This window comes from Coturnix japonica, chromosome 7 (assembly GCF_054131305.1).
Source record: "Coturnix japonica strain WE chromosome 7, WE-NBRP24, whole genome shotgun sequence".
In the NCBI taxonomy this organism is placed as follows: domain Eukaryota; kingdom Metazoa; phylum Chordata; class Aves; order Galliformes; family Phasianidae; genus Coturnix; species Coturnix japonica.
In genome coordinates, this window is record NC_140669.1 from 19,983,823 (window position 1) to 20,008,806 (window position 24,984).

Here is a 24,984-nt window from a genome sequence, read left to right on the forward strand (position 1 = left end):
TAATGTTAATCCTTAATATCTGACTAAATTTAAATGTCATAAAATAAAATTTAAAAAAAGATCCAAAAGGACACTAGGGAGCATCAAGCAGAGATAATATCCTTTACCAAAGAGGCCTTTTGCTCTCAATCTTGAATGGGATACATTTGAAAGTATCAAGAGGAAAAGAGTTGGTTACCCAGATTTTATGAAGTAGAAAAGATGGCTAAATAGTATCAAAAAGATCTTATCAGTGAAAGGAGAAAAAATTATTTTCATGTTTTTATTAATGCCAAGTACCTTTAGCTGGGGGTACTTCTGGCTTTTTACGCTCAGAAACTTTGATTTTCTCTTCTATTTTCTTGGGCACTTCAGGCTCTTTAAGAAAAGAGATTATTTTCAGTCGTTTTATAGAATTTTACAGCTATGTTCAAAACTACGTTCTTGTTAGTAGAAACTGCAAATTAGGAAAAGGCCTAATGGAATTGCATTTTTACTGAAACAAGGCTAGTACTTAGTGTCCCTGTAAAGTCTGAGGGTTTTCTCTTCTGTTAGGCATCTGTATCACTCTGTACATAGATGTTTATAAACGTTCTTCTGGAGCTTATATTTTTACTGTTAGTCATCAGTATTTTGGATTACAGAAGCACTGCTTTCCCTTAAAGATTTCTGCTGTGGCACTCAAGGATCAGTCTCATAGCTGCCCAATGATATCAGTATTTCTAACTCACTAATACACTAATCACACCCAAAAGAAGAGATTTTTCAAAGCAGTAGCATATATAGAACTATCTCCACAGAAAATAAATATAGTAGAATAGCACAACAGGATAATCAGAAGCTAATTGAAACAATCTTGTTAGATGCTTTTTCTTCCCAACTTTAGTTCTACATATGAAAGATACCTTTGACTGGTGATGGCTCTGGTTTTTTTGGCACACTGATGGGTACTTTCTCTTCTGGAATTTTCTTGGACACATCTGGCACTTTAAAGAAAATAATAGTTTTGTTATTTTTAAAGCATTTAAAAATATGTTAATTGTTTAGAGGAAAGAGCATCAGAAGAAGTATAGTAGAATGATTCATAAGAATGGATCTGAAATTAGATATGCAATGCAGGAAACGTTGTATATTACTATGTACTACTAGGAAAACTTATAAGTAAGGAACACAGAATGGATTTTATTTTAATGTAAACCCTTCTGCCCAAGAGAAAGAGAAATCTTCTTAGGGTTTAACCATTGTTGACATACAGCCTTTAGGTGGTATTCCTGTCTTTTTTGGTATGGCAAAAGGCACCTCTTCTGAGACATGTTTCTTAGGATTCTTTAAAGATATGTACTTTTGGGAATTAGAAAAATAAAACATACATTACAGAGAAGTAGAACAGAACAAGGAGATGTGAAAGGACAGTCTGACAACAGTTACATGTTTGAAACAGTTTCACTGGTTCTTCTCCTCTGACAAAGAACGGTTTGAAGCAGCTTTACTGGGAGACTTTCGTCGTTAAGTAGTGACATATGACAAAATGCTCAATCAAACAGCCTTCCAAAATACCTGAATGAAATGTAACAACTGTTTTCAGAGCTGAATACTATTTCTATTCAAAAATTAATCAGTAAGTTTAACATGAGCAACGTGAAAGCTTGAGTACTGTGGAATTTCTGAAGGTTTTTACAGTATTTATTAATAACCATAAAGTGAATATGTTTATTTTGTAAATCTTGCTGCCTATTGACTCAGCTAAAGTTTTCCTTATTGCTCTTAGCCCTTCTGATAATTATCTGATGTAATTTCTGTACTGCACTGCAATGGATTGTTCTTGGGTAGAAGAAATCACCAAATTCAATTGTTTTTCAACATTTGGACAACAGCAAAATGAGACAGAAGAAAGCTGAAGAAAAAGGAGAAAGAAAGGATATGTTGGCCTATACCTTTGGTGGGTGGAGCTTCTGGTTTTTTAGACAGAGGGATGGGCTTCTCTTCAGGGATAACTTTTGTGGGCACTTCAGGCACTTGAAAGATATTTACTGGTTTTAATTTTATGATTTCATACATACAAATAAATAAGACTAGTAGAAAAACATGAAAACTGACATACACAACATGACACATTTCACACAGGTTGATTACTAACTATTAAGCAAGTAAGAAGCACAAAACATGAGCAAAAGATGACAAGATCTCAGTTTTAATGTACTACAGTAGTACCTTTAGATGATGATTCTGGCTTTCTAGACACAGGAATAGGTTCTGTTTTTTTAGGCACAGCAAAAGGCTTTTCAGGAGCAACTTTCACAACTGCAGGCACTTTAAAGATATTAGTTCATTTTAAGAATTTTTATAGAAAAGAAATACAACTTATACAAAAAATACCAAGTATTAAATTGGAAGTAAAGAACAAAGAGAATCAACACAAATATTAATTACATTGAACAAGATCTGGACTATGAACATGAATAATTAAATTTTTCTTGAAGGTCGTTAATTTGCAAATTGCAGATAAGATATGATCAAGAAGTTCATGTACCTCTAGGTGGTGGAGCCTCCTCTTCTCTATGAACAGTAGAAATTTCTTCTTCTATGTATATTTCTTCATAAACTTCATGTACTTGAAAGATATTAGTATAACTTTTAAATTAACTTAGAATTCCATATTCAGACAAGACAGTAAGAAAGACAAAGAAAACCAGATCTCCAAGCTTATCTTAATATGAACAGGTCTATTTTTTGTCTACTCTCAAAATCAGATTTATTTGGAACAAGGGGAAATAAAACCCCACAAATGATGACTTTCTGTACGGCCATAAAATCTCTGCACATTGCAAGAAGGTGTGTGATGTGTCCTTAACTGATCTACTTCCTTGGTCATACCTCTCTAACTATTCCCTGCCACTTTTTAAATTTGTTGTTTATTTTAATTATTATTTTTCCTTGGGAGTTCCTTCCTTCATTTGCTTCAAAGCTGAACTACCATTTTTTTTCTAAAGCACAAGTCCAAGTGATTTTTATTTTTTATTCAGGTTTATACTGCATCTGCTAACTAAACTCCAGGTTGTAGTACATGAAGTATTCTCAATGCTGTTAAAGACAGATACACGAAAACAGATCTCTTATTCTTCAAATCCCACTTAAATGTTTTGTACCTTTAAGACGTGAAGCTGCTTCTTTTGGTGGAGCAGAAGGCAGTTTTTCTTTGTGGACAGCTTTCTTTGGTACTTCAGAAATTTAAAAACATATTATTTTACAAATTTGAACTAGGAAATAAGTAGTACAGTTGCAAAACAATAAAAAAAAAGCTACTAGAACAGTATAAAAATACATGGTCTTAAGCTGTAAATACAGTGTGGCAACTTAGGATTATGCATTTTTATTTTTGTAACTCCTGGCACTTACAGGTTTGATTTTGGTAATGTTTGAAAAGATAACAGATGTTCCTTTTTTTTTTTTTCTTTTCTTTTTTTTTTTTTTTTTCCTATTTTTTTTTCCCTCTTACTTTCTTTTTGTTTTCCTAAATTATGAATTATTGCATTGGCAAGTGCTCATTAGTTTAAGACTTGAAGAGTGCTTCTATTTGTCTTAGCAAAATGATTGCCTTTAATTCCCTTGTGTGCACGTTCTCTTCCTCAGATACAGAATGTAACTTACTCATGCAATAAGAGATCAAATGGAAGAAAACTGTGTGTACAGCACCTCCTACTGCTGTTCAGTAAAAAGACATGTGTTGGATTTCTTATTTGTTACCTCAATTTTTAAAGAGATTAGAAAAAATTCTGTTATGAGATCATATACCTTGAGGTGGAGGAGCTTCTTCTTTAGGCACAGCAGCAGGTATTTTCTTAAGTGAGACTGTTTTCTTTGTCACTGCAGGTGCTTCAAAGATATTACATTTTTAAGAACATTAACAAAATGTAAGTAACAAAACAAAGAACAAATGATAGACACCTAGTCTCTAATGAAACATTAGAATGAGAACATAAGTGACTGAAGCAAAGATGGAGTGATGATGGGATGAATAGCTGACTTGTTTATTATTACGCATGTTGCTTTTTAATTTTATTTTAATAGTGTACCTTTAGGTGCTGGAGTTTCTGGTATAATGGGAATAATAGCAGGGAGCTCTTCTGCTGGAACATCTTCATAAAATTCTGTCTCTTTAAAGATATTAGTATATTTTAGTATTATTTACAAGACAAGATTAGAAACAATGCTTAAAATCCACAGACTAATACAGACAAAGGACTGTTTGAACATAAATTATTTAAATATTCAATTTCAACCTGATCATTTGCCTACACTTATTAGAAACGCTCATTCCCAGTGAGTAAAATACAATTTTATAAAAATATTACATTATGTTTTCTAACCATTAATTTCTTGTTTTAGATGCAATACTGTGTTTCAGTTGAATTTCCCACATGCAAATCTGAGATTAAGCATTTATATTCCAGCTAAAAAAATGACTGAAGTCACACTCAGATCAACTCTAAAGATAGCATATGCTTCAGTCCTTCTTTGTTCATTTTCTTTTTTGTTTTTTGTTTGTCTGTTTTTTGTTTGTTGTTGTTTTTCTAATATAGCTGATTTTATTTTTTCCCCCAGATCAGAAGTTTAATTTATCTCTTATTTATATTTATTTTATTTTATCCAACAATAGGTGACAAAAGAGAACTGTTGCATATTATATCTAAGTGTTAGGGGCAGAGAGAGTCTCAAAGATAATCATGGAAATTACTTTTAAGTAATCCAAACAAAATAAGGAAATGACTCATGTTTTACAAAACAACTTAGAATGTGAATCAAGGAATTCTCTGCAATTTACTGCTCAGTAGATGTGTCACTGAAGTACCTTCATATAAAGGAGCCTCGTCTTCTTTAGGAATTAAGATGGGTACTTTGTCTCCAAGTACAGCTCTCTTATCAGTCTCAGGAACTTGAAAAGATATTACCTTTTTTCAGTAACCTCAGAATAATTTTCAATTTTTAAAGTCACAATGAGAAAGTAACCCAGATCACTAAGTTCTTCTGAATTCCCCAAAACTGAGCATTTTGATGAAAGAACATACAGTCAAGAACTGTCTTGGGCTCACTCTGTCTTCTTGCTTTTCCTTCTGACACACATAATAACCTCAGTGGTTTGAACTTACTAGCTCTTGTGCTATTACTTCTCTAGAAATATCGTGAACATTATACTTGGTTTAAACTCCCAGTTTAAACTAAATTCACAACAATGTGACAAAAATTAAGTTTTTGTGTCTTTGAATGAGAGCACTCAGAGCTCAAGCAACAGAGACTAAATTACACCATCTCATGGTGTAAAGAACATGAGGATCATTTTAGAAGATGTTAGTTGATAAAAACAGTCCAAATGTTTCCTTTCCATAAAATTTCATAGTAAAGGTTCCTTTACCTTTCATTTCAGGTGCACGTGTAGGTTTCTTTTCTTCTGGGACAGCTCTTTTGATAACAGCTGGCCCTTTAAGATATTATTTCCTTTTAGGGTTTTTAAATTTATTTGGAAGAAGTTAGAAAACAAAAAAAAAAGCAAACCTAAGACAGACTCACAAAGCAACAAAAAATTAAATTCTTCCTGACAGAATATTTGTTAATTCTGAAGATTAGACAGAAGAATAACATACTTAAAACATTTTCTCTAAAGACAGACATATTTTTAGCTGATGGAATCTGCATCCTTTTCAGAAGGACCAAAAGAACTCTTACTTCTGAACTTAAAGAATAAGGCACATGTTTTTTCAAAGCAACACTCCTGCCTTTTCAACAGTTGACTTGAAACAAACAGGCCAAAAATGACTCATTCACAAACAGCTGAGTAGAGCTTCACAGAGACATAAAACTCAGACACATCTTTCTCAGTGAATAACAAAGACAAAAGACTGAAATTGGAGTTCACGATTCACGAGGACAACACAGAAGAAATATACCTTCAGCTGGTGGAACCATTTCCTTTTTAGGAACAGCAGGTACTACTTTCTCCTTTGGAACAGGTTTCTTTGGCAGCGCTGGCACTTTAAAGATATTTGTGATGTTTTTAAGAATTTTTGCAGTAGTAATAGTACATAAGAATAAGCATTAATAAAAAATGCAAACAAAGCAAAGAGTCAGAGAAGAGTAGTTAAAATTAGAAAAATACAAAATAGAGTGCCCTTGGTTGCAACTGAGTGTTAGCCTTAAGAGCCATTCTTCTCAGCTGTTTGGCATGGATTCACACAGCTGTTTGGTTAACTCAGAACAGTAGGATGGGCCTTAACAAAAAACTGACTGCAAAGTGGGCTTCTGGCAAATTAAGAGCTCTGAACAGAAAAGAACTCTGGACTATGACAGGAATTCTACTAACATGCACTGAACATTGCTGTTCTTAGCACAGTCTTTGTGGAGACTGACACAGAGAACACATATCAATATCAAATTCACTCCAGTATATAGTTAGGTTGAAGAAAGTAATTGTCTTCTGGGATTCTCTGGAAAACTAGAGTTTGCTTGATAGACTTCTGTTAATTTATACATTCATTTGTTTTCAATACTTTGATATAAAATGTCATTAATACTCTGACAGCAAAAATTAAATATTGGAGCTCCTCCTCTAAATGCCTTTGCCCTCGGAAAGAATTTGTCTAAGTTCTGATTTGTTAAATAAGTATTTATCTTTTTAGTATCTTAATCCCAGGCATTGATAATTCTGGAAAAAAACATTAGGTATTTAATAGTCAATCAGAATAGGGAATTTACTGCATTTGTGAATTCTGAGAAGACAGAAGGCTGCATTTTCAAATTCCTCTTAAAGCTCATGTACCTTTAGCTGGCGGAGCTTCTTTTTTGGGAACAGGAACAGGTACTTTTTCTTCTGGCAGAGGTCTTTTAGGCACCTCAGGTACTTTAAGAAATATTTCAATAGGGGTTTTAAGTTAGTTTTGAGGAATTACAACAGATACAAAGTCAGAAAGCAGAATAATCACTTATTTTAGAAGAATCATCTAATCTATGGTGTCAAGAGAACAGCCATTATTCTCAGAACCTGAGCAATGGCAGCTAGGGAATGAAAGTGTACATCTTTTTGGTACACTTCAGATAGTATTTCTGATTAGCATGGTGGGTTCTGTGATCTTATAATCACACATAAAAGAAGGAAAGCCGTGCCTGAATTTTAACAGCTCCATGACTGGTGGGAGCTAAAATGTCCAAAGGAAACATAATGACACATAATAGCACTGAATCCAGACTGAAGCTGAATTGCTTCAGAAAACTATCATTTACTTTGTTTGTATCACATCTACACTGGTTCAGTCTTTCCATTCCACTCTGGAGGGAAGAATTCCTTAGCAAGAGGGAATGGGTTCAGCAGCAGCAGCTGCAGACAGACACAGTAGTACAAACAGGGAAAAATATAAAGAAGGGAGGCTTAAGTTGTAGCTGGAAACTTAACAAGCAATGATAAGAATAAAGAAATGACATAATGTACCTATAACTGGTGGGATTTCATAAGTTTCCTCATATGCTTCCTCATATTTCTCATAGATCTCTTCTTTTTCCCTAAACTCATACTTCTCATAGATATCTTCCTTCTCTTCAGCCTCCAGTTCATACTCCTGTTCTTGCATTTCTCTGTATCTCTCAGGTTCTTCAGGTTCCTCATATGCTTCAATTTCTTCACTTTCCTGAACCCCCTCAAACTCTTCGATACTTTCATATGTCTCATACTTCTCATACTCCTCATAAGAATATTCATATTTCTCTGCTGCAGGAACAGGAGCTGGAGCAGGGACTTTCTGAATGGGTTTCTTGGGTATTTCTGGCACTTTAGAGATAGTATTATTGTTAGTACCTTTACAGTTATTACATTTCATTCACAGTTGACCATCCACACAGACCATCCATGCAGAACAGAAAATATTCATGATAACCACAAGCTCTATTTACTTCAAAATTTAAGAATATGCTCCAGAAATCTTGCATATTCCAAAAGATTTTAGGAAGGAAGAGGAAAAAAAAAAACATTTGGAAGAAAGAAATATATCTGTACCTTTACTTGGTGGTGGTTCTTTGGGTTTGGGAACGATGGCCGGTGCTTTCTCTTCTGCAACAGCTCTTTTACGCATCTCAGGGACTTTAAAAACATGATTTTCTTTTAGCAATTAGAAGGAAAAACTTAAAGCAATACAATTAACAAACATATGGACAATAAACAGCTTAATGACTTTACCATGCAAACATTGATAATGAAGAATTTTAACATAAATTAGAGAAGAAATCTCATACGACAGACAAAAGTTAGAAGAAGGTCAAGAGTCTTTTTATCATGAATATTAATGATAATCTGGAGTACATGTACCTTTTGCAGTAGGAACTTCCACTTTTTCAGGAGGGGTAACAGCTACCTTCTCTTCAGGAACAACTTTCTTAGGCACCTTGGGTACTTTAAAGATATGATCTGACTTCAGCATTCTTGTTGCAGTTTTTAAATAGACACAAAACAAGACACTTTCCAACAGCAGAACAGAAACTCACAAACAAACAGTGAAGTGACAAACTCAGTACAATACAGACATGCTAAAAGTCTTGTGCTAAGCTCAGCTTGTAAGAAGAATGCTATCAATCGGACGCACTGCATTTATAAATGCAATACCTTTTTCTGGTAGGACCGGCACCTTTTTAGGGACAGGTACCTTCTCTTCTGGAACAGGTTTCTCAGGTATCTGAGGCACTTAAAAGATATTATTTTCAATTTAGAATGTCATCTACCAGTAATAACAACAAGACTACAAAAAACAGATATACACATAATGAAATAAAAACAAAGACATGGGCAGACTTTCTGAAAAAGTTCAATTATTTTGGATGTTATTATTTGTCAGGAATCTGACAGACACTCTGAGACATCAATACAGAAAGACACAAAAATAACACAAGTTACAAGCAACATAAAACAAACATTGCTACTGAATGAGAACAACAACAGATTATTTTTCCTAGTTATTAATTTATATACCTTTTGCTGGAGGAAGCTCCATTTTGTCAGGAGTGGTTACAGGTAGTTTTTCTTTTGGGACAGGTTTCTTAGGAATCTCCAGCTCTTTAAAGATATTATATTTTGCAATCAAATTTAGAAATTATCTTCAGACACTAAGAAACATGAAACAATATCACAAACTCCCCACTAAGATAGTTAAGATTTACATAAAGCTCGGGGAAAGAAATGAAGTGTTTTAATGAAGTCAAAAGATCTCATGGATAACTTGCAAGCAGTGTTGTACCTTTTGCTGGTATGATTTTTTCTGGAATAATTTCCTCTTCTTTCTCAGGAATAAAAATGGGAATCTTTTCTTCAGGCACAACTTTCTTTGGTGCCTCAGGCACTTTAAAAGACATTAAGAACTTTTGCATCATCTCAAAGAAAAGTTCACAACACAGAACAAAAAGACACCAACTTTAAAATAGCAACAGTAAGAAACACAAGGAAAACTCAATTCATTATTTTTCATTCTTTCTCTAAAAAAAGCAATTTGGTTATAAGGAATATGTGAGGATCTACTCTTTTGCCCAATTCTTATACACAATAATTACTAACTGTAACACCAATGTAAGCTGCAAATGAGTCGTTGTAGACTTTTTAGTTTCTTGTATATATCCAAACATTGTTTTCAGTTGTTTTTGTTTTTTTTTTTTCTAAAAACTCAGCTGCTTTGGTAAACTTTGCTCAGCACTGAAGAAGTGGCTTCTGAGTAATCTGCTTCTATATCAAATTTTGCACTTAGAGTCCACTTCTGGTTATTTATAGAGCCAATTTTGTTTTGACTTTTTCTGTGTGTCTAAGTTTAGTTAGTATGCTTTCAAGATGTTTGCCAGAATGACCAGAATTGCCAGAACTGAAGAATTTTGAGATGAAGTCCCACAGGACATTATTACGTGTAATTTCTTGAAACATTGTGCCTCACGAAAATGAGTTCTCACTAACAGTATCACAATGAATTCTTTAATTCATGGCAAACACTTAAAATTGAAAACAAGCAAATCATTCAAGACCAGATTTCTCAGCCCACGGAAGTCCTGCCTGAGATCTAACATTGATCTCCATTTACAGTTGAGCAGCAGTGTGCTAGAACTAGGGATGTGGTTTCACATGACTATAAACTGATTCCACTGAAGTATGAAAATATAAGGAAAGATAATTATCTGCACACACTGCAAAATGATATACCTTTAGCTGGAGGAATTTTCTTTACTTTAGGAACTGCAACATGCACTTTTTCTTCTGGTACAGCTCTCTTGGGCACCTCTGGCACTTAAAAGATATTGTTTTGATAAGAATTTTTTTTATTACATTTAGAACATCACAAAAAACACAGAGCAAGGTCACAAACAACCATCAGATGAAGAAAACTCCCTTCAAAAGGATAATTGAGATTTACATCCAACTTAATACAATCATTAGAGATGAAGAAACTTTGATGAACTGAAAAGAGCTTTCAAGTAATTTTCAGGAAGGAATGCTGTACCTTTTACTGGTATCTCTGGAATAGCTTCCTCTTCTTCCTCTTCCTCAGGAACAAAAGTAGGTGCCTCTTCAGGAGGATGTCTTGGTATTTCTGGCACTTCAGAGGTAGTATTTAATTGTAAGAAATTTACAATATTGGAAGCAGAAAGACAACTCACAAAGAAGCTTAAGAGTGCAAATTAGCAAGTACACAGACAACATCAGAAGCAGAGAGACAACATACAGAAGCTGAAGTGTGCAAATTAACAAGTACATTTTTAACAATCTGCTAAAGTACTAAAGCTATATGCTAATAACAACAAACAGAAGCAACAAGAAGCATTTTGCACAGGTTCACTGATGAGAAGAGATACCTTTGGCTGGTGAAGGCTCTGGCTTTTTATGTACAGGGACAGGTACTTTCTTTTCTGCAACTTTCTTGGGCACTTCAGGCACTTTAAAGACAGTGTTGTTTAAGAAATTAATTTTCAGTGAAACATAAAGCAACAGCTGTGTAACTGACATTAAGATAATTACACAAACATGGTAAATTTAATTGTGCATGAGAGATAACTGATTTTAAAATAACAATTTAACTACAGATTTTTCCACAGATATAAACTTGCAAACAACTACTATTGTTGATGTGGCAAGGCTGGGGGATGTCTGGGTGTTTAGGTACATTTTTTATCTTTTGAGCAGCTGCTTTGAAACAGTAAGTATTTTTTAAATTACAAATTTCTAAGTAGCAGGAAAAAAAAACAAAAACCAGGACACAAACATGGACATTTTAAAGGTGTAGAGTAAATATATCATCCATGTTTAACATAAATGTACATAACACAGTCACAATACAGTGTTCTGATCACATATAGGTAGGTGAACGGTTCAGTATCAAACACACTAAGAGGAGGAGTGGGTTTGTTAATTGCTATCTTGTAAGACTGGAGAAACAAAACTAGGATTCCTTGAATCAGAAACTGGTGTACCTTTGGCTGATGGAGGTTCTTCCACTTTTTTAGGTACTGGGACAAGTACCTCTTCTGGCACAGGTTTCTTTGGTACTTCAGGAACTTTAAAGATATAATTGCAATTAAAGAATTTCATTTTTGAACCACCATGCAAAGAATCAATAAAACATGAATCAATCTATTTGAATGACAAAACAAACTGACAAGAGTACACTTTTCACACTACATTACATTAAGGAGCACACATGAACAAAAACTTTGCTTTTTAAAAGCATTTGGTTAAGAGCTGATATACCTTTAGCTGTTGGAAGATCCTTCTTTTTCTTTACAAGAATTGGAACCTTCTCCTCCTGCACAGGTTTCTTTGACACTTCAGGAACTTTAAAGATATTATTGTTAAATGAGGTTGGACTAAGCAGCTGAAACACCATGACATATAAGCCAGTAACACTAAACATTTTAACACAACACACAGAACGACAGTTCTTAAGACTGATAATCCTTTTGCTATCATCTCGCCTAATGCAAGTGAGAAGATAAATGAAATCTAGAAGTCCTTTCTTATTACATATAATTACAAGTTGCTATACCTTTAGCTGGCGGAGCTCCCTTCTTCTTTGGCACTTGGACTTTCTTTTCAGGTTCAGGTTTCTTTGGCACCTCAGGCACTTCAAAAACATTATTTTGGTTAAAACATAACCCACAAGCTATTCAAAACAGAGAAGAGCAGAACACAGCAGCACAAACACATCAAACACAGAGCGCCCTCCCAAAAGAAAAGTAATGCTCAAGTGAAACATCTGAAATACAGTGTAAGTTATATATTCAGAGAATGCCTGCTACCATCAAGTGATGATATACCTTTTGCTGGAGGAACTTCCTTTCTCTTCAGCACAGGTATTTTTTCCTCTGGAACAGCCTTCTTGGGCACCTCAGGCACTTGAAAGATACCATTAATGTCTTAGCAATGTGAACAAGAAAGCAAGCAAGTACTCCTAGCACAAATAAATCTCTAAGACATACCCAAAACAAACAGCTATGATTTAAGATGATTTGAGCACAAAGACAGAGTAAAACAGTAAACACATTATATTCACTGCTGATAAGCCTGTCCTGCCTGATCAGTCACTGATGGCACCAAGAAAATAATTTTTTAATTCAAGGATTTATTTGCTGATCCAAAGAGTAAGACAGGATGTGACTTTTTAGAACCAATTAGAAGACTAAGAAGCACCATGGTGGGGAAACTAACTAAAACACAAATTCAGTCTTTTCCTCAATTTTTTTGGAGCAAATGAAAATGCTAGCGGTAGTTGAAAATACACTTTATAATAAGCACCTGCTTTATGTGCTGTAATTAATACTTTAGGGTTTCACTATTTTCCTGACTTTCTACTAGAGCTATGATCCTAACACTTCTAAGACATTCAACAGGCTACACTTGATCATGTTGAGTACATATGACTTGCATACATATTGAATATATATTGCTGATTACATTTTATTCTTAAAAGTTTTCCATGTGCTACCTACATACTAAAAGCAAGCAGACACAGTTTACCAATTGATTTATGTCCAACAAAGAACTGTGGACAAGTAACAAGCACCCAGCAGTTTATACTATAACTTGTTGGTTAATGACATCAGATTAAATCCTGACTCTGCTGAAATAAGCACATTTTTTCCATTTAACTGCACTTTCAACTAAAATGTGTATTAATAGTTATTTTACTCCAAAATCCAGAAGTATTAATGTAAGTTTTATGAGCTTGGGAGGAGAATAATCACTTGCTCTGAGCATTTGAAGAAAGACTGCAGCACATACAGGTTTAACTTAACTGCTGGAAATAGTCATGAGAAATTTTAGCCAACCCTAATTTTCCAGCTTAGAAGAATCCTCACTTTTTCTGTATGCAGAATGACCTTTTCTTTAGTGGAAAAAAATGTTCTAACCAATTTAATAAAATTATAGAGAAAACAACATTAAACATAATTTTTACATTCATTAGTTAGTCGAAAAAATCAAGTTTCTTCCTTATGGGAAGAAACTCTATGGATTGATTTTGATTGAGATCTGGAAAATATGGTTTATGTACTTTTGGACAACTACGTCATATTGGAAAACTGGACATAGTCCATGTCTTTATTGTAAGTGGTAGGAAGATTTTATTACCAAGATCTTAGCATCATCTAGTTTTCCTCTCTAAATAGTGAACAAAAGGTTTACTCTGTTCTAACAGCATTGAAATTTTACACCATCAGCATAAACATCATTCCTGAGGGAAATATCTAAAAATTCAGGGAATTAAAATATGTCAATATAAAAGAACTTTAATGTCTTTGGTTTCCATAGATAAATACGCTAACAACAACTACAGAATTTTGAGAGGAAGTCACAGAGGCTTGCATTCTTAAATCACTTATTTTCAAATACCCTGCAGATTTTCCAGACAAAAGTATATATTTTTTGTTACAGTTCTCATGAGCAATTCTAAACCTTTCAAGCACATGCTGAAAGTAGAATTTGACAAGGACAAAATGAAGTCCAATTAAATTGTCTTAGTTGGTTTTACAGACTTCATGTGAAAGAGGAAAGAACATTTATTTCGTGGAACATTTAAATTTGTAGAAGTAGCGAAGTGTAGGCATATAGCACATTTTCTACTCTGTATACTAATCATTAAAAGCCTCAGAAAAGAATAAGATGTAAAGCACATTGGAACACACTAAGACAAAACTAGGATACATTAACAGAAGATACTTCTCATTCTCACACATTCCTATAACTGAAGTATACCTCTAATTGGTGGCGGAGCCTCCTCTTCATACTGGGGAATTTCCGCCTCCTCCTCCTCATACTGAGGAACTTCCTCTTCATAATAAGCAGCTTCTTCTTCATAATGGGTGACTTCTTCCTCTTCATATTGAGGAACTTCCTCATACTGAGGAGCTTCTTCCTCATAGTGACTAACTTCTTCATAATGTTGGACTTTCTCCTCATAGTGGATTACTTCCTTCTCATATCTGGTTACTTCTTCATATTGTGGAACCTCTTCTTCCTCCTCATCCTGAGGAACTTCAATATACACTTTTTCTTTTTTGACAACCATCTTGCGTACTTCAGGCACTTAAAAAGATATCAATTAAAAGAACTTTAAAATTTAGCACATACATATTAATAATACTAAGGATCACAATGCAATGTCAAGTGAGAATTATACTAAAGGACAAACAATTCTCAGAAAACAGATTGGTACTTACTATACATGGAACACACATGACACAGAAAACATATTGTATTTCAACACTTTATCCAGTATACCTTTGGCTGGTGGTCTTGGCATTTTTTTAGGAGGAGAAATGGGTACTCTTTCTTCAATGATAGCCCTTTCTGGTACATCAGGCACTTAAAAGATACAGTATATGTATATTTAAGAATGTTTAGAAGTGGTATTTAGAAGAAAAATATTCTTGTCAAGACAAAAAAAAAAATCATACAAATACATGGTTAATACATAACAGACAACTGAATGTACTGACACTTTGTATGACATCAGTATCATAACAAAGTCTCAATTACTGTTAACAAATGATCTGCAAAGAGAACTTTGAAGATAGGGGAGAATGTAGAAAAAGGTTGTATGAGTGGATAAGAATGGATAAGATTTCTGGTCTGAAAGATTTCATTGTTCAGTGAAGAAGACATTCCTCTTCTGTCATTTGTTTTACACAATACCTGGTTTCTTCAGTCACAGCAAGCAAACACTCTTTATAACAGCAGAAAAAGTTCCAAAAGATTAAGGTATGAATAGGTTCCGATTTTAAAATTTATTCAGGAAAGATTGTATACTACATTTAAAAAGCATATTCTTTTCCAGCAACAGTGTAGAGGTTTGGTTTTCTGAAGCAGGCCTCTTGGAACTAGGTAATCTATATCAAGGGAAGTTGCATGGATAATTACCATAGTACTGTAACACCTGGGAGACAGCAAGGCTTGCTAAATTTGAGAATAACTTCTACCTTTTTTTCTGTCAGATCTGAGATCTTTTTGATCTTTAGTGATGGAATCCATTCTGCCTATGACAAATTTAAGAATTATCACATTTTTTTCATGTCAAGCTACAATGATTGTAGATGCAGAGGGAATGGGATGTCGTGAATACTAGCAAGGTTTTTTAAAAGTCTTCTGGCAGAGTTCTTGATCTTTAATTGTAAAGGCCAACTACATCTACATTTGAAATCTTGAAGTAAAACTGTCTGGAACTGGTAATTTTGCTTGATTTGATTACAAAAACTGCATTGTACATAAATACTCATGTCTGGAAAAGCAGGTTTCTGTGGATTCTTTTGTCTCAGCAACAGCACTTCTATTTGCCATGCCATGGGAGGACAGGTAAGTTTGAAATCCTATTATACTGACCCTTATTTTCCAAAAACAGTTGGTATACTACAGCGACAGTCCTCTTCTATTTTCCTCACAATACTTGTGATCAGCCTGTCCTCAAACCATTCTCCAGAAGACAAAATAAATTACTTAAACTTCACATTTATGTGGTTATATTATTTTTTTCAATTCATAGTGTCATATTCATGGTGATGGATATTTTTTCTCAACAGCAATATGAGCAAAAATAGCAAGTGTGAGCCAGCTTGTGAATCATTTTCCACAAATCAATAGATCACTTCCCTAAGTAACAGTGGGCACTTCTTTCTTTAAGAGCCATAGACCTGGCAGGTCCAACACATGAGATTATGCTAAGCCAAAGCATAATAATACCATCTCTAAGCAAGCTAAGAAACAGAGTCGAAATAAACGCTAATGCTTTCAGATTTGGGTGAGAGATTATTGTCACAGAAGAAGGGACAGTTACTTTTCAGAAAAGGAATGCATGTTAATATAAATTAATGAAAATACTGCCTTGTTTCCTATCAAAGGTCCAAGGGATGGCAGGATTTTCAAAGGAGGGGCTAGTGAAATAGTTGAGCTTTCACTATAAAAGCAATAAGCCAGAAGGAGAGATTTAAGCCTTTTTTGAGACTGAAATACTGTTCTGGGATTCCTTTGGTATTCTACAAGCTTCATCTTCGAGGTAAACTAATCATTGATGGTATTCACAGAACAATAGATTACATTTTGGTGTTTCTTTCTCTCTTTTTTGTAATTGGCTATCAAATGTAAATTTGGACAAAGATTCACTTTGTTCATACCTGTGTATGAAATCTCCTCCTCTGTGTGAAGAGAAACAGACACTTCCTTTGACATAGCCCAGTGTTCTTCTTCTGTTGGTACTTTAAAGACAGAGTCTAATTTAGTATCTTTTCTGGTGCAATATCATGTACAAATACATATCCCATTAAGTGTTCCTTAGAAAACTGATCATTATTTCCAGACACCTCTCACACCTAGAGTAATTGGGGTGTTTTACAAAGATTCTTTTAAGGTTCCCTTGGGGGATGCTGTTGGAGCATTAGATCTATTAAAAAAGGGTGCCAGAATGTTAGGTTTTAAGCTCTCATGGTATTGCTTTAGGGAAGTCTGTTCATAGATTAATCCACAGGCAGGAGTACCTTCTAGCGGTGGTGACACCTTTCTTTTTGGAACAGCAACGGCTACTCTTTCTTCTTGGATCATTTTCTTTGGCTCTTCTGGCACTTTAAAGACAGTAGTTGTAAGAATACTACATTCTAAAAGAATAATCTATTTCCATACAAAGCCCATATAAAAGAAAAATGGACAAACAATTACAAGGAAATAGAACAGATCTACACATCAACAATACTCACAGAAAATACAACAAAAACATGAATGACAAATATAAAGACACTTAAGTTCACAGAGAAATTGACCAGCTGAATTTTCAATGCATGATTGCTAGAGAGGCACTAAGTATTTGCGAGAATATTGGTTTGGAGGTGTTCCAAGAATAAATTCCCTAGGATTATATGCTTTGAAACACCTGACAATTTTAGTAACAGTAGAAATATAAGCTACTAAAATAATACAGAAAATATTAGACTTACACACAGTGTAAAAGACATCAAAAAGCCAGTTGTGTAATCACACAACATGAAGATGCTAAGATGGAGATGAAAGATCTCTCTAGGTCCTTCAGAAACAATTTAATCACAAATATGACACTGAGCATACATAACAAAATTACATTTCAAAACAAGATCAGAGAAGCAGAACACATTTCTAAGTCTGAAATCTGCCAATCTAAATACTAACAATGTTCTAAAACATTGATATTATAAACATTTTAATATTTTAATAATATTATTGGTATTATAAACATTTATTCACTGAGTAAATCACTTCATTTAGCTCTACAGAGCTTTTAAGTAGCCAGTGTAATCAGTGAACTAGCAGCTTAGAAACTAGCAGCTTAGAAAATGCATGGCTTGTGACTGTTCTCCATCACCTACCACTCTTTTTGCAAGGGAGAAGACAAAGTTCCTTTGCATTTATAACCAAGATGCTAGAGAATGGAATATTAGCCAGGCAGATGATGAGTATAATGCATGCATATATCTGGCATTTAGAAGCCTTCTCTACTGTGAAAAGAACTTAGATACCTTTAGCTGGTGGAGCGGCCACTTTCCGTGAAACCGGAACAGGAACTTTCTCTTCTGGCACAGTCTTCTTGGGCACTGCTGGCATTTTTAAAATTTTTGTTTGTTTTAAAAGATTTTGAATTAATCACAGACATCAGATGACAAAACAAAAAAGCAGAGACCTGACAATTCTTTAACTCAAATACGGAAATGACAGCAAACAATAAAACAGCTTTTGTTATACAATTATATGTTATAAATATAAATCAGGTAATTCAGATAAAAATGCTTTCTTATGTAGCTCTTAAAAATAATATACCTCTTTTGGGTGGAGCCTCATCTTTTTTAGCAACTGCAACTTTTTCTTCTGTGATAATTTTTCTGTGCACTTGAGTCACTTTGAAAGAATAAGAATAGTTGTAATATTTGATGTGAAGACACATGGAATTTTTCATACTTCATCTGATTTTATGTAAAAGAAAATGCTTCAGAAACTTCAACAACAAAACTGAGACATCACACAAGTGTGTACTTTAGACCCATAGAGAAAACAGTGCAAACAGAAGAAAGGGAAGATGCAGACAGAGATTACAGATATTAAGAAATAAGAACTTCTTTATATAAAACACCTGAACACAAATAATTCAAGACAAACAAAAAATGTTTTATGATGTTATTCTCTCTTTGTTTACCTTTGGTTGCTGGTGGTTCTTCAACAGCAATCTCAACAGTGGGCATTTCTGGACGTTCTTAAAAAAGATTGTGCAACTTTACAAAGTGGGATTGATCTCAGCAACAGGCATAACATAAACATATAAATACTCTCAGCAAGACACAGTCCATACTCCATATTGTAGACAAACAGTCATAAGTACATGCTTAACATTGAAGAAATTTGATATGTGAGATTTGTCAACATGCATGCATGTTGAAGAAGGAATGCAAGAATAAAAGAATTTTTTTTTAGTTTTTTAACAAGTGGACCAAACCATAGATATACCTCTTGATGGTGGAGCCTCCACTTTCTTAGGAACAGGGACAGTTACTTTCTCTTTTGGAGCTGCTTTTTTATGAACTTCAGGCACTTCAGAAGTATGAATAAGGTGGGAAGATGAGAAAGAATAAGCTGTAATGTTTCTAATTATAAACTACATTACTTTTTGTCTTTTTTTAAAAAAATAATAGCAATTTATGAACTTATTTTTCATAGTAAAAGATGGAATTTGAGACAATCATTCATCATTGAAAGCAGACACTACCAAGGACAACACAAAAAGACAGTATGATATTATCCTCCTTAAGAGGCACGTATCATAAAAATCATCATAAAAATGAGGAACTGTTTTATACCTTTAGCTGCTGGAGCTTCCTTTGGAGCAGCTGGAATTTCTGGTTCAGGGGCAACTTTTCTAGGCTTCTCAGGCACTTTAAGAGATTATAACACACAGTTTTACAAAGACAAATAGTATTGCTTTTGCATACACACATTTCCTCAATGTAAAAACTCAGAAATGTACAGAAACACATAGTGTCAACATACACTAAGAATAATGAAAGAAGAAACACAGACAGAAACAAACAATGTTTTTTGGTTTTGTTTTTGTTTTTATGTTTTGTTTTGTTTTTAATGAAAAGAATGTATACCTTTAGCAGGTGGGGCTTCCTTTCTTTTAGGCACAGTTACCTTCTCCTCTATGTAGTAAGACTCTTCTTCAGTCACTTAAAAATAGTAAAATAAAAATACCCGAATATAAGTATTTGACATCTATTACTGTCCTTATGTGGCACTGATATATAACAAAATATTTGTAAGACAAGAGTAAGCAGTGTGCATTACTAAAAGACACCCCTAGTGTCTTTTAAAATCCAGATTTTTACCCTCCTTCTCCCTCTGAAGCCAGTGGAACAAGTCCAAGCAACTTAAGAGTCTTAGCTTGTATTTCTGTGAACTTGAAAATCTGGCATATGAAGTGACAGATCAGAACTTTCTATTCCTGTGTCTGATACTTCACTACTATTAAGAATTGTCTACTTCAAGAAGGCTTCCCAGATACTTTAAATAAATAAATAAATAATAATAATAATTAATTGGATAAAGTTATCCTTTGTAAATACTTCCCATGGTGTTGCTTGTGGGGAAAATTGAGACAATCGGTGTATGTTACTGTTCCTTACAGAATTAGGCTAGCACCAATAAACTCATAGCTGGAAACAATTTTGTCAGTTTCCTGTGAAATTGTATAAGAAACTGGAATACATCATGAGAGCCTGAAAGGTCTTTACTTAATCCAGGAAACAAAGCGAAAGAGTAATTTCAATGGAGAGTAATTGTAAAAAATAAAAATAAAACATAAAAGGGACACCTCATTTTCACTGTATTAAGGCAAGAGTAATTTCACTTTTCAAAAGCAAGACAAATTGAAAACACTATTACAGTGGATAAGATATGAAATTTAAGGTGTATTTGTGCAGTAGTAAAATTTCCTTTTAAATAGAGTTTATAAAAAATGCTATTTTTGATACAAAAACAAAACTTCCCTTTTGCTGTTTTCTAGTATTCTTGAATTGTGATCATACCTTCAGAAACCTCTTCTCTGTGAATGGAAACAGATACTTCCTCCATTTCTTCTTCAGACCATTCTTCAACTATTGGTTCTTTAAAGAAAATTTTTAATTTTATTATTTCTGGTGGACGGATGAATCATTCAACAGATGAATGATGAACAAGATGAAGATCAACTTTTAAAAGTTCTGTATAACAACATGCATAATGTATAGGAAGTGCTGTGCACACCATTAATGATCTACACTAAGTGACACATGTACCATATTGCGTACTGCTGTCTCTCTCAAATATTTTTCACAGGTCAAATGTCAGGCCATCAGAATGCCTCAACTCCCCAGACCTCCCCCTCACAACAGCTGATGTGGGGAATGAACTAGATGTTGTTACTTGATCCATCTACACAAAAGTAAGAAGGATACAAGATAAGGGTAGGTCATTAATTGAAAGGAAGGCTTGTCATATATCTCTACAAATATGACTGAATTAGGGAAAACATCAGTTTCTTGAGGAGTAAAAGACTGATTAGCAGGGGAGAAAAATTAACAGTATATCTGCATAAATGAGTATATGAGTTCATGTGGAGAAAATAGTACTGCTATCTGCAAGGCTGCAGAGAGCAAAGTAGGGGGTAGAAGAAATGGATAGCTGTGGTCCCAGGCACTGGTATCTAACCTCAACACTATACATCTTTACATCTCATGAAAGTCTGATGCTAAGATTAGTTGTAGTATTCCCATACACTTAATGGGATGTTAAGTGGCATTCAGAGGGTATTATCTAACTAGGAGTCTATCAAATATTTTAACAGAAAGCTCATTCAAAATAACTAGCAAAAAATTCTTTCATAGTTTTATCTTGGTCTTAAAGCAAGAGAAGTCTAGAAGAAGCACACATTTCTCATTGGCGTTTGTTAATGATCTACCTTCAGGTGATGGGATTTCTTCTGGAACAGCAATAGATATTCTTTCTTCTGTAATAAGCATTCTTTCTTCAAATGTTGCTCTCTTCTGCACTTCAGGCACTTTGAAAGATAGTAATATTAAATGGATGACTTTCTAATGCCAGTGTGAAAGTCATCTTCCAAAATGCAAATAACTAGGTTTCCAAAGAATTGCTTAAGGGTCTTGAACAAATAACACAACAGAGATTCAACACTTCACATTGGTATTTTTGTAAGTAATATACAACACGCAAAAAAGTATCCATTGTTTTACTGCCACTAAACCAGTACTGTGGAATTCATAAAGGAAGCAGAAATCAATGACAAGACAGAACATACACATAGAAGTTAAGAAAAAGCATTTTATTTATTCTACTGGAAAGCATACCTTTAGCTGGAGGAGCCTCAACTTTTTTAGGAACAGCAGGAGGTACCTTTTCTTTAGGGACAGGTTTCTTAGGAACTGCAGGCACTTTTTTTAAAAAAGAAAAGGCATTTATTTTTAGGATCTAGAAAGTGCAAATCTTGCAAAAACAACATAAAACAAAAATGTATTGTTCAAAAAGATTACACAGACATTTTGATTACAAAGAACAGCTGACTAAACCAAAGGAAATGTTTATGTTCTGAAGACTACAAGACACAATACCTTTTGCAGGTGGAGCCTCTTCTACTTTGGGAATCTGAGGCAATTTTTCTTCTGGTACTGTTTTCTTAGGTACTTCTGGTGCTTCAGAGATATTAATTAAACAGCATTAAATAAACAAAACTACAAGTGTCTTCAGACTACATCTAAAGCACAATTATCAACAAAACTGACACAAAATGTACATAACTAGTATTACTGAGGCACAACTAAACCTAGGATCACCTAACAATAATGAACAAAGTTAGACCAAACAGAACGCTTAAGATATTTGATTTAAGTATACCTTTGGGTGGTGGAGCTGCTTCTCTTTTTGGAACAGCAACTTTTTTCTCTGGGGGAGCTCTTTTGGTCTCCTCTGGCACTTAAAAAACATGAAACAAAACAACTGAATTCTGTATTTCAAAGACCTATTTGAGAATTTTACATATGTATCCATTCATAAGAATATCAAGATGCACCAAATATTGCATAAATATTACACTTAACATAGAAAAATATAAGACTAACATATAATTGCAAAAAAACATTTATCTGATCGGTAACTGGAAGATTCTAAAGAGCTTTGAGACAAATTTCATAACTTGAGAGAGCTATATGAGTATGTTGCCTGGCCTTAAAAAGTGTAACATGCACAAACAATTACACATTAAAAAAGGAAAAAAATCTGACAGATATAATTACACAGAAACTAAAATCCACAAAAAAACAGCTAAAAAAAAAACTATTTGAGAGGTATACTTCATCACTAAATATACCTTTGACAGGTGGAGGTTCTGGTTTGGGAACTGGAATGTGTACTTTTTCTTCAGGTGGAGGTTTTTTAGGCACTTCAGGCACTTTAAAGACATTAAAATGTGTTTAAGGAATTTCGTCAAGGCTTTTGAGTTGTCTTAGGTGAGAACAGACATACAACACACATATACCACATACATTTACATTTAGAATTGAGTAGTAGCTTGAACAAAACAGTACAGAACTGGTTAAAGTTCACTTTCAAAAGATGCTGTACCTTTTACTGGAGGAGACACCTCCTTCTTAGCAACAGCAACTTTCTTTTCTGGAACAGGTTTCTTAGGGACCTCAGGCACTTGGAAAGCATTGTCAAAGAGAGAGAGTTTTAGTTTTCACCACACTCATTCAGATTTCAAGATTGCTTTATAGCACACAATGTCTGGGCAAGTAGACAAACAGCACAGCACAATACATTGTACAACCCTTTGGACATAATGTAGACTATTTAGGAAAGACACTAAAATACAACATAAAAATTCAGTATCAACATTTACATGCTATCATTTTTCATGGCACTCTATTGAAGAAAAAATATCCTACTCTTATCTGCAAGAAACATACAGTCAAAGCAAACACAAGAAACAAACACAAGATTGTTAGGAAAGAGAAGAGACACTGAGACACATTCAAACACTGGAAAGTTTAAGTTTGTTTAAGGTACAACACAGAAAAAGGCAAAGAAAGAAGACAGTGTAAAATGAAAGGCACATGGATAGTAGATTCATAAAAACATTCAAGACAGCTTACAAAAATATATTGAAAGATAGTAAGATTATTCTTTTTTTTTTTTTTTTAAAACTTGGGTAGAAGAAGTACCTGTAGGAGATGGAGCTTCTTTTGGGACTGGAACAGGCTTTCTTTCTTCAGGGACATGCCTTTTTGGTATCTCAGGCACTTTATTTGGTGAGCATTTAGAAGATGGAAAGAGATTTATTACATTGATGTAGACTGTTTTCAACATGCTGTGTAAGCAAACATCTCATGACAAAAAATATGCTGTTTTTCATACAGATAAATATTTTCAAATTTAAAAAAAAATAAATCACAGATTTAATTAAAGTATTGATAAAGAAGCAGATCTGGAAGTGCAGTAGGAGACGATGTTTGAGGGTAGAACCATAGAGAAATGGAAAGATCAGAGCTCGGATACTCTGTTCTTTGGTATAGAGTGGTACAGACAAATAACGTGATTTAAAAAAAGAAAAAAAGAAAAGAAAAAGAAATTAGGCAGAGGCTGCAAAGACTTAATTCACCTTCTACATGATGAGTCACCAGTTCTTCAGAAATGACCTCTTGTTCTTCCTCTTCTTCAACTTCCTTATGTGCTGCAACAGGAATTTGAAAGATATTAAACGAGCAGATGTGCAATCCCAATGTTTGTAGTAAACACTTTTAAGATATTATGTGTCCAGTACACAAAGGTCCACTGACAACATATGCTAATGTTGTCCAGAAAATCAACTGAACATGTAGATCTCACAGCAAGTTTTTATAAAGATTCAAATTGTTTAAAAAATCTTAAGTATTGATTAGTGTCTCATTCTTAAGCAATCTACCTTCAATGGGGTAAACAGCTTCAAAGAATCTTTCTTCAACTGTTTTCTCATGCTCTGTTGGCTCTTCAAAGAGAAGCATTTAAACAATATTTAGAAAAAAAAATAGCTTAGATGTTAACATCTGTTAATTTAAAGAAAACTGAGGCTACATAACACAATGAACAAAAAGAAGCAATGCATACCAAAACATAAATATGTCTAAATATGTAATTTGAAACAAAAATTGATTTAAAGAAAATACAGCAAGACAGAAAGCACTGATTTTGTTTGTTTGTTTGTTTTGGATGTGTGATTTTGTTTTAATTTGGTTTTACAATTTGGTTTATTTGTTTGTTTATTTCTTTGTTTTCTGTGTTTTTGTTTTACATACCTGTGACATATGAGTACTCTTCTTCTCTGTGGACAGAAACCGACATCTTTTCTTCTGAAATAGTCCATCTTTCTACTGTCGGTACTTTAAAGATAGGATTTTGTTTTAGTATTTTAT

General features: G+C 33.9%; 1 protein-coding gene across 6 annotated transcripts in view; it reads right to left on the bottom strand.

Moving 5' to 3' along the window:
- Positions 1-24,984, bottom strand: part of TTN (titin) — a 239,926-nt gene that overhangs the window by 121,412 nt on the left and 93,530 nt on the right. For 4 of the 6 annotated variants that reach the window (XM_085552613.1, XM_085552612.1, XM_085552611.1 and 1 more), the window contains 46 exons: positions 24,868-24,951; positions 24,498-24,560; positions 24,195-24,266; positions 23,758-23,835; positions 23,159-23,236; positions 22,905-22,985; positions 22,433-22,510; positions 22,150-22,230; positions 21,889-21,972; positions 21,483-21,581; positions 20,572-20,649; positions 19,639-19,713; positions 19,345-19,419; positions 18,995-19,078; positions 18,687-18,743; positions 18,314-18,391; positions 18,016-18,093; positions 17,008-17,091; positions 16,648-16,728; positions 14,762-14,845; positions 14,237-14,566; positions 12,301-12,378; positions 12,030-12,107; positions 11,735-11,818; positions 11,458-11,541; positions 10,843-10,923; positions 10,491-10,586; positions 10,193-10,276; positions 9,249-9,350; positions 8,984-9,067; positions 8,621-8,698; positions 8,327-8,410; positions 8,018-8,101; positions 7,457-7,792; positions 6,791-6,871; positions 5,922-6,005; positions 5,390-5,455; positions 4,829-4,912; positions 4,053-4,133; positions 3,772-3,852; positions 3,126-3,197; positions 2,510-2,590; positions 2,191-2,289; positions 1,914-1,994; positions 885-965; positions 280-357 (listed from right to left, as the gene is read on the bottom strand). In XM_085552613.1, coding sequence (XP_085408739.1) covers positions 280-357; positions 885-965; positions 1,914-1,994; positions 2,191-2,289; positions 2,510-2,590; positions 3,126-3,197; positions 3,772-3,852; positions 4,053-4,133; positions 4,829-4,912; positions 5,390-5,455; positions 5,922-6,005; positions 6,791-6,871; positions 7,457-7,792; positions 8,018-8,101; positions 8,327-8,410; positions 8,621-8,698; positions 8,984-9,067; positions 9,249-9,350; positions 10,193-10,276; positions 10,491-10,586; positions 10,843-10,923; positions 11,458-11,541; positions 11,735-11,818; positions 12,030-12,107; positions 12,301-12,378; positions 14,237-14,566; positions 14,762-14,845; positions 16,648-16,728; positions 17,008-17,091; positions 18,016-18,093; positions 18,314-18,391; positions 18,687-18,743; positions 18,995-19,078; positions 19,345-19,419; positions 19,639-19,713; positions 20,572-20,649; positions 21,483-21,581; positions 21,889-21,972; positions 22,150-22,230; positions 22,433-22,510; positions 22,905-22,985; positions 23,159-23,236; positions 23,758-23,835; positions 24,195-24,266; positions 24,498-24,560; positions 24,868-24,951 — 4,224 coding nt within the window. The remainder of the gene's footprint in view (positions 1-279; positions 358-884; positions 966-1,913; positions 1,995-2,190; positions 2,290-2,509; positions 2,591-3,125; positions 3,198-3,771; positions 3,853-4,052; positions 4,134-4,828; positions 4,913-5,389; positions 5,456-5,921; positions 6,006-6,790; positions 6,872-7,456; positions 7,793-8,017; positions 8,102-8,326; positions 8,411-8,620; positions 8,699-8,983; positions 9,068-9,248; positions 9,351-10,192; positions 10,277-10,490; positions 10,587-10,842; positions 10,924-11,457; positions 11,542-11,734; positions 11,819-12,029; positions 12,108-12,300; positions 12,379-14,236; positions 14,567-14,761; positions 14,846-16,647; positions 16,729-17,007; positions 17,092-18,015; positions 18,094-18,313; positions 18,392-18,686; positions 18,744-18,994; positions 19,079-19,344; positions 19,420-19,638; positions 19,714-20,571; positions 20,650-21,482; positions 21,582-21,888; positions 21,973-22,149; positions 22,231-22,432; positions 22,511-22,904; positions 22,986-23,158; positions 23,237-23,757; positions 23,836-24,194; positions 24,267-24,497; positions 24,561-24,867; positions 24,952-24,984) is intronic. The other 2 variants (XM_085552615.1, XM_085552614.1) reach the window with 2 other exon arrangements.